Below are 15,463 nucleotides of genomic sequence, written 5' to 3' on the forward strand. Positions count from 1 at the left end.
AAAATCCAGCACATCCCATGTTTTGCGCATACAATTAATCTGGTGGTGCAGAATTTTTTGAAAAATGACAGGGGTGTGAAAGAGATGCTGTCGGTAGCCCAAAAATTTTCGGGACACTTTCGGCATTCTGCCAATGTGTGCCGAACACTGGAGCACCAGCAAACACTCCTGAACCTGCCCCGCCATCAACTAAAGCAAGAGATGGTAACGAAGTGGAATTAAACACTCTATATGCTTCAGAGGATGGAGGAGTAGCAAAAGGCCATTCAAGCCTATACATCCACCTACAATATAGGCAAAGGAGGGGTAATGCACCTAATTCAAGTGCAGTGGAGAATGATTTCCGTCTTGTGCAAGGTTCTCAAACCCTTCGAACTTGCAATACGTGAAGTCAGTTCAGACACTGCCAGCTTGAGTCAGGTCATTCCCCTCATCAGGCTTTTGCAGAAGCAGCTGGAGAAATTGAAGGAGGAGCTAAGATGGAGTGATTCCACAAAGTATGTGGGACTTGTGGATGGAGCCCTTCATTTGGGGTCCCCACTCCTCCAGAGTACTCCGGCCAGGGGTGACTAGTTGGGGATTTAATGCCAGGGCCGCCGGGACCAATATAAAAGTATCCCCCGGCTGTGGCATTATCTCACTGACTAGTGGAGCCTGGTGCTGGTGATAAAAATATGGGGGACCCCTACATTTTTTGTCCCCCATATTTTTGGCACCAGGACCAAGTGCAGAGCCTGGTGCTGGTTGTTTAAATATGGGGGAACCCCAGTTAGTTTTTTCCCTGTATTTTTACAACCATGACCAGCTCAAAGAGCCCGAGGCTGGTTATGCTTAGGACGGAGGACCCCACACAATTTTTTTTTACATTTTGACACAAAACAGACCCATTCCCATAGATAACCATGCACAGATCTCACTGATCTGTGCATGACTATCCAAACTCGCCAGGAAAATGCAGGTCTATTTTTTTGCTGCTTTTTTTAACGAATCGCAAAAAAATACACCCGCAATTAAGCATTCAGAGACTAACACACAAATACGAATGAATAGTAAATTCCCGTGTTGTATGAACAAACAGCTGCATTTGACAGATGGTCTATTCATTCGTATTTCTGAACTTTGCCATCAAAACCATTACGAATAGCCCAAACACTGCCGAGATTTGTGGTTAGTAAATTCCCGTGTTGCACTTAGAAAAAAAAAAACAAAATCGGGCAAACTCAGAACTTTAGTAAATAAACCCCCTAGATGGGCCAGGTGTTTGTGCCGCACACTTGTGTTGCTTAGCTTAGTCATCCAGCCACCTCGGTGCAACCTTATAGCCTAAAAACAATATTGCGAGGTGTGAGGTGTTCAGAATAGACTGGAAATGAGTGGAAATTAATGTCATTGAGGTTAATAATACCGCAGGATCAAAATTACCCCCAGTTTATGTGATTTTAGCTGTTTTTATGTTTTTTTCAAAAATAATCCAGATTCAAAACCAAAACCAAAACACGAAGGGTGGTTTTGGCAAAACCAATCCAGATCCAAAACACGAGCATGGAACCAGAACCAAAACCAAAACACAAAACATGAAAAGTGCCCGCCGCACATCTCTAATATCTGTGAGTCTGAAACTGTATATGAAGTGCCACGATGCAGCTGCTGCAGCTTTTTTCATATCAAGGTCCTTGTATACAGGATCAGTTTCAGGCACACACAGATATACATCTGTAGCATATTAAACTAATCAGTGCAGTCTTGTCAAGTGGTTCTGTTGCATTGCATTGTGCAAGCAGTTCTGTCGCATTGCATTCCAACAGAAAGGTTCTGATAATGCAGTATTCAATTTGTGGCCAAATCCGAAAGGATGTGGCCATTCTTGACAATGGTAATCCCACTTTTTTTAAAGTCGGATTGATATTTTCGAAAAAATGTGGCTAAAAGATGGCGGATTTGGCCGCAAATCCGACAAAACACGTGGATCCGCGGCTAAACCCCTGATCCACGTGTTTTATGACAAGTCGGAATTGACGACCTGTCGGAAAAATGGGAGCCCCATTGAATAGGTCAAATCACTATTCGACCTGAAAAATTTGGAAACTGCTGTCTATCTGACAAGACGGCAATTCCGACAAGTATTGAATACACTCCTATGACGCACAATCTGGTGAAAAAGATGTTCATGATGTACTGAGGACACAGTAGGTGTATGTGGACACATCTGTAGGAAAATGCATTACAGGTGTAGGATATATCAAGGCAATACCAAAAAACTGAAAGGATAAATGTACTCTGTTGCAGAATTTTGGTATTGTTGTATAGTTACAATAAGGAGCTTTTTTTTAACTGGTGATTTATTTACATAAATCAAACATCCAAAGATATTGAATCGCACTAAGTTTTAATTATTTATTGGACCACAAGGTAGGAGGTTTCTTAGGTATAGATCATTTTACATTGTCTACCTCTTCAGAGGAGCTAATTTAAGGCAACAATCGTTTTAAAGCTGGGAAAAAGTAGGCTATTGAGGTGCAAAGACCTCTGTCAAGAATTCAATATTGCAGTCCACATTTGAATATTATTGCAGGTAGAAATAGACTATGAGTATGCAGTGCTGCAAAGTGGGAGCATACACTTATTGTTCCACTTTACCTTGCATAACTAAATAGTATACCATATGACCAGTGTTACAGACTGCATGTCAATATTAATGCCATTATAAGGTGGATAGCTAATCCAAATGTTGCTGTATAGTCTAGCCAAGGGTTAACTGGTACACTCCTTCCTAATAAGTAATGGGAGAGGTGTTACGAACTGCTGTCTACAAAGTGTTAGGATCTATTAGTGAAGCTGCTGACACAGCGTTCAAATTGGTTGCATACAGAATAAACAGCCTTATTTTACATTTTCCTACTATACTACTGTATTTGTTTGTATTTAAGACATCTCCTCTCTCTCTGTTATTAATAGGAACTATGTGGAGTTTGTATATTCTCCCCATACTTGCGTGGGTTTCTTCTGGGTACTCCGGTTTCCTCCCACAATCCAAAAATATACTGGAACTGGCGCCAAACAAATGTAACCCCAGCGTGAATGTGTGTACGTGTACATGTGGTAGGAAGTATAGGGGGTAATTCAGACCTGATCGTAGCAGCAAATTTGTTAGCAGTTGGACAATACCAAGTGCATTGCAGGTGTGGTAGATATAACATTTGCAGAGAGAAATTAGTGGGTTATTTTGTTTCTGTGCAGGGTAAATACTGGATGCTTTATTTTTACACTGCAATTTAGATTTCAGTTTGAATATACCCCACCCAAATCTAACTCTGTCTGCACATGTTATATCTGCCCCCCCTGCAGTGCACATGGTTTTGCCCAACTGCTAACAAATTTGCTGCTACGATCAGGTCTGAATTACTTCCATAGATTGTAAGCTCCACTGGGTCAGGGACTGATGTGAATAGTCAAATATTCTCTGCAAAGCGCTGCAGAATATGTATTGTGTCTGCTATATAAATAACTGCTAATTAGTAAATCAAATAACTAATAAAAGTTATTTTTTATGTGTGAAGTATACACAAGATAACTGTGCTCGCCATTTAATTGACTACTTTTTCCCTGAATTATTTAAATGTGTTTTAATAGATTTTGGGGTTGTTGTTCTTTTTTGCTCTAAATTTCACAATCGTTACATAAAAAAGGTTCCAAGTATTCTGGATAATAGATCGGTACAAATAGGACAGACAAATTTACTTTTTTACTGTAAATTGTTCTGAAATGAGAAATAGTTTCTATCAATATGGACAGCACATACCTTATCAGCACTGAATGTTCCCAAGAAATAATTCTGCTTTTCTATTGAATCTGCAAAATAAATTATTAGCAGTGTCATGTTAGAATATAACACGGATTTTCAGTTTGTTTTACAGTACCTCATTGACATTTAGTTCTGATTTTTTTTAGCTTCACAGTAACCTGCTGCAACATCTCATACAATTCAGAAAAAGCTAAAACACTAAAAAGTTAATTGTTGCCATATTGTAAGTACTGATATTAATTTAATTAAAATGTATTTTACATTTTTATCAGTTTAACCCACCTATACTTTCTCCATCATCCCAGAAAAGATTGCCATGTGCTTTGCCATCATCATCCAAGGCCACCAGAAGTCCCATAAATTTCTTCCGACTGCAATGACAATAATTTATGTTACTGAATATCATATGTTTTAATCTTATACATTAATTTGCAAATCCATGTCCAGACATTAGAAATTGCTTTATAAAAAATGCACTATGGGAATTCATGTTTAAAAATCCCCCCAAAAACTTTTAAACCCTCAACTTGTAGATCAGGGGCATAGGGACAGCAGTTCCAGTGAATTACAAGCTCAATGAGCCAAAAGTTTCAGGGGGCGATGTGCGGCCAGCACAAGGCTCTTCTCAGGCATGGCCTGTGCTGGACGTGCACCTACAGCTTGAGATGCAGTGGCAAGACATCATAGGTCATGTCACCAGACATCGGCCTCATCCGCACTGTGTAGCACACGTTGAGTCAGACTGCATCGAAAAATGATGGGGCTGAGGAAAGTGATGAGGGATGGGTGTTGAGGAAAGAGATAGGGTTGGGGTGTTGAGGAAGGTGATGGGGCTTTGGCATACGGAAGGTGATGGGGCTGGGGGCTATTGTGTTTTTTTCCTTGTGGGGGGTCAATGCTTTTTTCCCTGTTGGATACAATGTTTGTGTGTTTGTGTATACTGTATACTGGGGGGAGGGATGTTCTCAACATGACAAGAGTTTGCTCTGGATGCCATAGCTCCAAGCTACACCTCTGATTCAGGGGTAAGCAGCTGCAGTGGAACTACACATCCAACATGCCTTGCCACAGTTTTGCTGTAACGGTATGCTAAACTGTGGCAAGGCATGCTGGGAGGTGTAGTTCCTCTGCAGTTTGAGTGCCACAGGTCGTCTATCCTAGACAGACAAAACTTGGATATAAAATTCACTTGAAAAAAAAAACAACAACAAAAAAATAACCAACTTCTTATACCCACGCCTAAGACTTTATTAATTCATAAATAGTAGATATAAAATATATACTTTTTTTTCTGAAACCGATATACAGATATTTCCTCATATATCCAGCCTCAGTACGCCATGCAGCACAAGATGCCTGGTGTGAGTGAGCCATCAGGTCCTGTGCAACTCTGTTAACGTCAGGCATCTTTTTTTGCAGAAAATTCAACACAATTTGGCTATGATATACAAAAAGACTGTGCTGTTTTATTTGATATATGACACCTGTATATTGTGTGAGACTGAGACTGTGACTGAGCAGAACAAAACTTGTATTGGAAAAAATCTGTGGCTGCTACATTGTAGCACTTTATGTACAGATTTAGAGACTCAGTCACACGTGTCCTCTATCAAATTAATCGGCAGAGTCTCCTCGTGTATCCTTGTCTCATTGCATTGCAGACTAAGATGCATTTTAAGCAACAACAAAAAAAGTTAAAAGGTAGAAGATTCTCACTGGACCTGGCATGCCAAGAGAGACTATTTGGCGTGACTGCAGCAAAAAATGTATGAGGACACATCTGTAGTCAAAATAAAATAAAAAGAAACAGAAATTACTCACTTTTACACGAGTGGTTACATCTCTTAATAAAATGATTACAAATGGGTGTCCAAATCACCAGCCAGACAATAAGATCCAAAAGAGCAGCTGACCCTACGATCTCTAAAACTGCTACAGAGGTAGCAGTGATAACACGGCAAATATGACTGACTGCGCATACATGAACTGAGTTCAGACATGCGCATTGCTGCTCAGATCCCTCCTCACAACCCAAGACCTCCTCCCCATAGGAAGGTTGCCACATGTGTTACACATGTGCCCATAAAGAATAATCAATAGACCCCTACAGTTTGTGACAGATTTACAAATGGAGTGTTAAACTATTACATGTGTACTGATGTAATGTGTACCAATTACCAACTTTTTTCTATAACAAATCAATCTACATAGTGCTTTACAAAAATACACTGGCAGGTTAATTTGCTTCCAACAAAAAATAACCCTAGCATATGTGTGCGTACATGGGCAGACTAGATGAGCCAAGTGGTTCTTATCTGCCGTTAACTTATGTGTATCTGTGTGACACATACTGTATGGTAGTTTATACAGGGAACAAGCAGTTTAGTAAGCACTTGTTAACAGGAGGCTGAGTAAGCCTGGCATTGGTTAAACCACAAGGCTGAGGGTGTGCCTTAGAGAGGTCATATGACTGCTTGTTAGCCTGTTATATTTTAAGTATAGTTTAGTTAGCAGGTTTGAATCTCTTTCTGAAGAAATTTCAAGGTGAGATGATATTTCTCTTCATGTCTGTTACTGTTATCTCCTAGTTACTAGCTGTTTACCCGACTGTCTCTTATATGCTTTTTCCATTATTTTATTTATTTACACTGCCAGCTTTCATTGCCCCCTCTCCTCTCCATTCCTCTCTCTTATGCTGTTGACCCCACCATTTTTTTTCTTCCTCTACCCTTTCTCTTACATTGTTAGCTTCCATCACTCCTCTCACTTTGTTTGTATTTTTGTTTGCTGTGATGCCCCAGCCATGCCAATCCACACACCAACTATACTCGCTTAGTGATTGGGACTGCCTGGGCCAGTCCAGCTGGCTCTCCCATTATGGGTGTTAGTATGTGGCAGCATGCCATAGCCCATTCTTATCACTGTGGCTACAGAGGAGGGAAAGGGACCCCACAGCGGAAGTACCTCTCTAACCCCAAACAGAGATTCCATGGCTCCCCTTTTTTGGGGGTCTTGTCACCATTTCATAGTGCCAAGAGGGAGGAATGCATAGTAAAAGACTTAGCAGTCATATCAGTTTGTTGCTGGCTCTACTGCTTTGGGGATCCTTACACCACCTTTTTTTTGCCATTATGTCTTCTGCTTCTATTGGTCATGGTCTGGGGCTGCTGGTACCTTCAGTTCATATGGAAGGTGATAGGCCTAGAGGTAGATTGAGGTCCCGGGTTTGTTGCTTGCACAGCTCGTTGCTCCAGCTGTGGCAGTACCTATAGCAGGGGATGTTTAGCATTTATTATTATCATGTCTTCTTTTATAGGTACTGAGCTCCAGTTGCTGGACCTGCTATGGACTCTATGTGCATCCAGTTCTGCCAAGCTATAGAAGCTTATAGAGCTCCTTTCTCTCTCCTACCTTCTGCCACGAGTGACTAATGCACATAATGCTTCATCTCAAGTATCCATGGATGACCTTCTTGGCACTGCAGGTGGTCATCTTTTTCAGGTTGTAGTGATCTTACTAGTTCTTCATCACATGTTTTACATGCCAGACAGTTGTAAGAGGTCTAGGAAATGAGCAACTAGACCAAAGGCAGTCAGGAGGGATATTGCTTAGTACATAGTGAATTGTATGAGAAAGAAATAACTGTAGAGTGCCCAGAGACCAATTTTTTATGATTAGTTAGTTTAAAGATAAATAAATGCTTATTTCAAAATTGTTATATGGACATGATGTGCAGTATTATTAATAATGTGTTGTATGCTTTAAAAGAAAGTCTTAATAAATACAATATTATACTGATAAAAAAGCAAGTTTTAAACACTTACAAAACAGTTTCATAGTTGTAGGACGTGTGAGAAACCAGATAAGTCACATAATTACATTATTCATTTATGTGCATATATTGTACTCACCTGTAGACAGTGGTATTAGCAGGTTCCTGCCATGGTATGATATATCCACCTCTAACATGAAGATTAATGTACTCAAGGGGAGCTGACAAAGTTAACCATTTACCTCTTTCAGTAACTACTTTTCCCTATGAGAGAATGTGAATAAAAATAATTGATGCTGTTATTAAGTTGGATATTAGAAATGTCTGACATTTAGGGGGACATGTACTAATCAGTGATAAAAGTGGAGAAGTGAGCCAGTGGAGAAGATGCCCATCGCAACCAATCAGCATTGACGTAACATGTATAATTTGCATGAAATCAAAGTGTATAGAGCAGCTGATTGGTTACCATAGGCAACTTCACCACTGGCTTACTTCTCCACTTTTATCACTGCTTAGTAGATCTCCCTCATAGTTCTGAACCAAACCACGCAGTCTTGCTGCATCAGCTTAAATGGGACCTCAAAACACTACTTTGCTGTTGGAGACCCTGTTCTCTCCCATAATTCTCACTTTCCACTTGCCTCCATTTTGCTCCCCACAATATGACATTGCCCTTGTCACATGTAGGAATGGGCAATTTACTGTTTTCACATTCTAATGAGCTAATTGGCAACAAGTTATTCTATATCTGCTCCTTCTAGACTGGGAAGTAAGGACATGCAGGAAATGAAGATTATTATTATTATTGTTGTTAATAATAATAATAATAATAATAATAATATAGTTTAAAACTTTTTGTTGAACAAAACAAGGGAAAGCTCATGCCTGAGATTCTTATTTAGATAACATTGTTAGTAATGTCAAAACTTTATTCCAATGTTTCAATAATAACTTGAACAATATGGATGTGGTAACATAGGAATCTTTAGTAATTACTATTTACTGTACCTGGACCAAGTAAGTATATTTGTATCCTAATTGCTACTGAACACTCTGAATAACCACAGTGATTAATTAAAAGTACTGCTTCAATATTTCTTTATGAATAATTACATAATTATCAATACTTGATCAACTTAGTATACTGTTGTAAAACGAGCACCTATTTGTGGCTCCCAGGATGATATAAATAGAATTCAATATGGCAACATTAACTAGGATCACAGATTCACTTGTTCATAGTTTTTTTTAAGTCCTGCATAGTTTCAACTGTATTTGTTAATGAACCAAAAAGTCTTCATTTTAAATAACGTAGTATCTTAATTGTACAAATAAAAATTGTTTCTATCTTAAATTCCCTCATAGCTAACAATTTGCAAAGGTTCAGCTTCTCTGTGCTGCATTTGAACAGTGGAGCAGCCGATACCATAATTATCTACAAGTATGTTAACTTCACATTATAATACTTACAGTCACTTCAGGGAGGAAAAGACAATAACAGAGGCTATTTTTTAAACCTGGCTACATTCAATCATTTTGAAATGTGCCATGTAGATAAAAGAAAGTTATTTTTTTGGACAGTTTCCTTAAATATACAATAAGATAGTAAATGAGTCAACCTAAAAATCTTACCATGTGATAGTCATACCAGCGAGCATTTGGTATATATGCTTCCACTGATCTTTGGTTCTTAAATAAAAGAAAGAAACATTAAATTTGAGTGTTGAAGGCTGAATAGAAAAGTATTTTATACTTCAAACAAAATGTTATTTCACACAACAAGCCAAGGCCTCTGCACTGTGATCACACTAGTTGATTTGTTAAACAAAATTAATTTATACTTACGGGGGAATTCAATTAGCCCCGATAATTTAATGGGAGCAAAAAATGGTGGTAGCCTCAAGCTTGTTCGCAATATAAGCTTTGGACTATTCAATTACAGACCGTTTTTTGTGTCTGTTAAATTTTTGTTTTCATGTGTTAACAAACAGAATCTGTGATAATCTTACTGACCTACGTGTTAACACTGCTGGATTCATGACAACAGTCTACTTAACAGGGATTTTTTTTTGATACCTGCTGATGTCCCAACAAAAAATTCCTGATATGGGCTGCTAGCCCCGGGGAATTAATTAGCCCATGGTAAATTACAGTGGCTAGTTGAATTTCCCCCATAATCTTATCTACAACAACACACAGTGGCCTTAGATTGGGTAAAGTTAAATTAACAATACCTCCCCATACTTCAAGCACACTATAAGGTGACTGGCGAATATACTTAACACAGATACTGCCTTTTGTTCTGGTGAATTAGTGAAGGTGATAACATGCATATACTGCTTTCTAAATCATTGTCCAATGGAACAAGATTGAATTTACTCCTGACTAGTTCTTAAACCCCATACTGATGTTATCAAAGTTACAATGAGGTACAGTAATGATAACTACAGCAGAAATGCTATAATTAAGCCTAATGTTTTTAATGTAAAAGATGATTATGTAAGATTACATTGCGGATCTATATGTACATTATAAATCTATATGTACTCACATCCTCAAGAACTGGGCTGATCATAAAAGCTGGTCCCCATAAGAATTGTTTGTAGACATCCCAAGTTTCTTTATCGGAAGTAAATCTGGTAACAGTAATTAAAACAAGTGTTTAAATGGGCAAATACAGGTAATCTTAACAAGACAATTATTGAAATATTCGTTATTAAAATCATATCAAGTATAACACAAAATTTGCTCTTTATGTAGCATCTAATTTTAGCAGTTCTGTATGTTTTCTCATAACTCAATCAGTTTCCAAATAATGCCAGTCTTAAAACCTTTCATATTAAATTCAATGGGAAGGTCAAGGTATTTTGTTGGACTCCTGAGAATTTGATGAGAATACGCCAATTAATATTTTGTTGCAATATGATTAATTTGAAGTAGACCTGCTAAACAATAAATGACTTAATAAACTATGTATAAATAAACATGTGCTACATTTACTGTTTGTTACAATGGTGCATGGTTTTGGTACAGTGGGGCAGATGTATTAAGCCTAGGGAAGTGATAATACAGTGATAAGTGGAAGGTGATAACGCATCAACCAATCATTACAGGTTTAAAAAATGACAGTTAGGAGCTGATTGGCTGGTGCATTATTACCTTCCATTTATCACTGCTTTATCACTACTTTATTACTTCTCCAGGCTTAATACATCTGCCCCAATGTACACACTCCTCTTACATCTTTGTTTGTTTGTTAACACCCAGTCATGTGTAGTATTATACTTGATATCACTTGTAAACCGTACATGATACCACTATATATTTAAATATTAATAAATATGGTTTATTACATATCTTAGAATACTATCCAGGATATGGAGCATTAGTAACAGGTCCTCTTTAATACAATTAACACAGATTAGTACTGCTAGCTACATATACTGTATAGCAATAACATTAGAGTTATCAGTAATTGGCTCAATATTGTAGGTCTATGTCTATAGCATGTCTGGGAATGATTCTTAATTAGACCTTTTTTGGGCAGCAGTAAATCTGGTTGATGCATTGCCTCTATGAACTATGGTGTGGCCATCATATATTAGTGTGGCAAAACCATGAAACTAATCATATGTCATTATTTATAAATAACTAAAGATTAGAAATAAAAAATAACGTTAACAAGAAGAAATTTTTTTAGTAAGTATAAACACAAGAACGTACTCATGTAACAAGGGACGGATAACAGTTGCACCCAATGTATGTGCTTCAAACATCAAGGTGTAAAGGTATGGCAAAAGTTTGTATCTGATGTTGAGAACATTTCTTGAAAGGTCTTTAAAGTTTTCATCAAAACTAACAGGATCTTGCCTCTGAAGAAATAAAGATAAAGGTGCATTATTACATTTTTTATTTGAAATCACATTATAAAATCTGGTAAAATACTGATTTGGTTTATGCTACAAAGCAATGGAACTAATAATAATATTAATAATAATAACTGATCAATCAATAACAGGAATATGAAAAGTTTTCAGGCTTTTGTTTTTTCAGTAGTTAATCTGGAATTATATACACCAGTAACTTTTAATGACAATATGACTATAGATAATGGTCGCCATACAGCTCTAATGATGCTTGGGACCACCATATTGCTTACGTCATGTACATAAAGACTATGCTAAAAATATAATGAATGCAATATAGAGTAAGGTCCTGAATTCAGTTCTGTGAAAAATAAAATATTAATTTAATGCTTTTCAAAGTTATTTGTTGAGTTGCATAGTAGTTTTGTATTACTAGGGTGGCCTTTTTGCTTTATTTACTCAGGCTTGGCTCCATTATCCAAGCTATACAGAAGAAAACATTATCAACTAATCATTAATAATCCAGATAGCATATCTATTACTTGGAGCATAGTGAAATAACACTAAGGAGAATTAACGGTAACAGGACATTTATTTCAGCAACAACTATTTAACTTTTCTGTTATGTTTTATCTACAATACTTAGCGAGTAGACCTCAATTACAACTATTCTATACTGTATGTAAATATAAATTATACAAAATGTTGATGATATAGACCTATTAATTGTTTAGAATAGCATTTAAGTTATTAGAAAGGTACTCCTTAGTTCTACACCCAATTCTACATTTGAGCTGGTTTTACAAGTTTTCCAAGAATTGTAACATACAATGTAGTCTTTTCCATTGTGATTTCTAGCATAAGGGTAGAATGCTCCAAGTTCCATCCAGCGAGCACATAGCTCATATGTAGTGTCTCCAAAGAAACCGCAAATGTCTGCGCCAGTCTACGGAAATGAATGCAATATATGTATTAGTCAATGCCAGTGCAGGAGAATATAATTTGAATATAAAAATAAAAATTTACTTACATATGACATCCCAAAAAGACTAAACTCCATCATGCCTGTGAAATATTGTAAGGAAATTATGAATATAACTGTATACTATAATTTGTGATATTTAACATGATAAAATTGTGGTAAACTATTTGTTTTTAACCAACCAAGTCATACAAAGTATTCCATTACAAGGTAACCTGTGACTGTTGTGGCCATAACTCCTTGTGTAGCCTACTAGCGTATGTGGTTCCATGAAAGCTAAACAGGGGTTGGCTATCTCTTACTGTATTTCATAATTAGTGCATACAACCATTGGTGAATAAACCGAGACTCCACCTACTGGTAACAACTCTTTTACACAGGACTTCCTTAGCCCGAACAAGTCTGTCACAAAGCACCATGTAGTAATATTAATCTGCAGTTGTTTGTGTGTTTCTCATTAAGGAGCATATTTATCACAATCTGCATCTAAGATGAGGATGGGTTGTGATAAATGTGCCCAGAACTTGCATTGCAATAATTGAATACATCACAACGATGTATCAATTTTTCGCATGCGGGGACAGAGGTTGCAAATATCTCTGTCCCTGCGAATCCTCTTTACACACTTCTCACTGTAGCACTACTAAGTTTGATAAATATGTCCATATACTTACATGTCCTATCAGATACATTCTTCCCAAATACCCTTCTTAATACTATATAAACTTATTGATTAAATAAAAACACAAACAACTAGGGGTGGCATTTAAAACTGATGGTCAAATTTATTTGACAGATCTAAATGAAAATTATATTATGCTGATTGAATTTATTTAAGCTAAATTTAAAGTTTGTACTGTATGTTGGTGGACCAAGAACGGAAGACAAACAAGACAACAAAAATAATCATACAATTCAAATGTTGTTGTTCAACTCTCCATAAATCAAATACACACCAGAAGGGCTTGGGGTAATTGCCATGAGGGACATTCATTTGGCCATCATGTCAAATAAGGGAAATTGCACCCATTAAAACCAAAGTAAATGCAAACAATGTATCCATTCTACTGCCACCAAACAAGCAAACAACATCTAATAATTTAAACATAGAGGAAGGGCTGGATTTTCAGAGGACAAGGGAAGAACTACAGTACTGACTGACAATCTTAAATATCACTTAAAATGCAGCCTTTTAAATAACTGGTTAAAATCCCTATCATTACTTTACCAAATTCTTAAAGGAGCAACAACCAAAAGCAGTATTAAAAGGGCCTTGTTTGGAAAACCTTCCAGTTTACTTATGCTAAGACAGATCTATGGCTTTTGTTTCAATTTCCCAGTCAGAAAATTTAGGATATAACAACATAATTCATCTCCCTATCTTAATTTCCTTATCTAATGGGAAAAAAGAATCTTCTCTTATATGCTTATTGGAGGAATTGGTGAAAGAAGATGGACTCTCCATTGTCCTTAGACACAGACCTAGTGTTATAAATCTTTCCTCTACTTCCTACAGTAATTACAGGCAAGATACTGTAACTTGATTAAAAATATCCAGTCATTACAAAGAAGCAGGTGTGTTTCCTTCAAGGGCCAGATACTAAGATTTCAGCATACAAAGCTGCATTATTTACAAATATCTAACCATAGTAATTGCTATATTATTTGTATGTGCCTACTGGACACAAGAAATGTAACAAAAATTATTTTACATACATCATATAAGTTAGAATAATTACTTACCAATAATAGATTTATCGATCTGATTCCAGGCAGCTGTGTTATCTCCCAGCCAATGTCCTATCCATTGTCCAACTGTTGGAAATGTAGAACGGCTAACAATGATTCCTCTCTTTCCAGTTATGTTGCGCAATACACTTTTAGGAGATAAAGTGAAACAAATTATTATACATAGAGAGTTAATAAATGTCAACTAGAACATGAAATAATAGTGAACTATATTTTTTATTTATTTTGCATTAAAATGCACTGAAAACATATATGATTTTCAACAATCCAGGTGAAAGAAATATGATTGACATGAGACCAAACACTACAGAAGAGCTGTAGGCCACTATTGAAGCATCCTGGTCTTCCATAACACCTCAGCAGTGCCACAGGCTGATAGAATCCATGCCACGCCGCATTGAGGCAGTAATTCATGCAAAAGGGGCCCAAACCAAGTACTCAGTACATATGCATGATTATACTTTTCAGAGGGCTGACATTTTTGTATTTAAAGTCCTTATTTATTGATTTTATGTAATATTCTAATTTTCTGAGATTTTGGATTTGGGGTTATCTTAAACTGTAAGCCACAATCATCAAAATGATAACAAATAAAGACTTGAAACATCTCACTTTGCATGTAATGAGTCTATATAATATATTAGTTTCACCTTTTAAGTTGAATTACTGAAATAAATTAACTTTCGCACGATATTCTAATTTTCTGAGTTTCACCTGTATGCAATATTTTCATGAACACGTGCAAGTGAATAAGCAAGATCAGAACAGAGTAAGTAGTTTTTAGCAACTCAGTATGAAATGATTATCCCCTTAATACTGTAATTTGTAAATACTCATATGACTTCATATTGCAATCACCACAAACTACTGTATTTATTATTTTTGTGTACAGTATAGGGTCAAATAGATGACTCCCAGAAAAGAATGGTTCTGATAAAGATAATAATTAATCACATTCCTATCATAAGCAGTTTAACAGATGATGTAAGGGAATGCTGATGACTGAAAGATTTCTATATTACTGTAGTTTGATGATCTTGTGAATATTTTATTGTGGTGTCTAAAGTTATGTAAAAAAATTTATATGGACCACTAATCCTAACAACTAAACTTTAAACATTTAACCGTGCTTATCAAAATGCAGAACTTAATATGCTAAGTAAAGGTTTTTTTTGTATTTATTTTGTATTTAGGAATTAAGTGCAGTTAGGAGAGGAGAATATATTTCTTTCTATCCTATTATTTTATCTCTTGGCTTGTCTATAATTGCCTCAACTTAGTTATTTCTA

The 15,463-nt window shown here is 36.5% G+C and overlaps 1 protein-coding gene across 1 annotated transcript in view; it reads right to left on the reverse strand.

Moving 5' to 3' along the window:
- Positions 1-15,463, reverse strand: part of LOC134909378 (maltase-glucoamylase-like) — a 395,541-nt gene that overhangs the window by 12,885 nt on the left and 367,193 nt on the right. The window contains exons 83-91 of the mRNA XM_063916182.1: positions 14,169-14,302; positions 12,474-12,508; positions 12,273-12,389; positions 11,301-11,449; positions 10,129-10,213; positions 9,210-9,266; positions 7,714-7,838; positions 4,085-4,173; positions 3,800-3,849 (exon numbers count right to left, since the gene is read on the reverse strand). Of these exons, the coding sequence (XP_063772252.1) occupies positions 3,800-3,849; positions 4,085-4,173; positions 7,714-7,838; positions 9,210-9,266; positions 10,129-10,213; positions 11,301-11,449; positions 12,273-12,389; positions 12,474-12,508; positions 14,169-14,302 (841 nt within the window). The remainder of the gene's footprint in view (positions 1-3,799; positions 3,850-4,084; positions 4,174-7,713; positions 7,839-9,209; positions 9,267-10,128; positions 10,214-11,300; positions 11,450-12,272; positions 12,390-12,473; positions 12,509-14,168; positions 14,303-15,463) is intronic.

Source organism: Pseudophryne corroboree, chromosome 4 (assembly GCF_028390025.1).
Source record: "Pseudophryne corroboree isolate aPseCor3 chromosome 4, aPseCor3.hap2, whole genome shotgun sequence".
Classification (NCBI taxonomy): Eukaryota; Metazoa; Chordata; class Amphibia; order Anura; family Myobatrachidae; genus Pseudophryne; species Pseudophryne corroboree.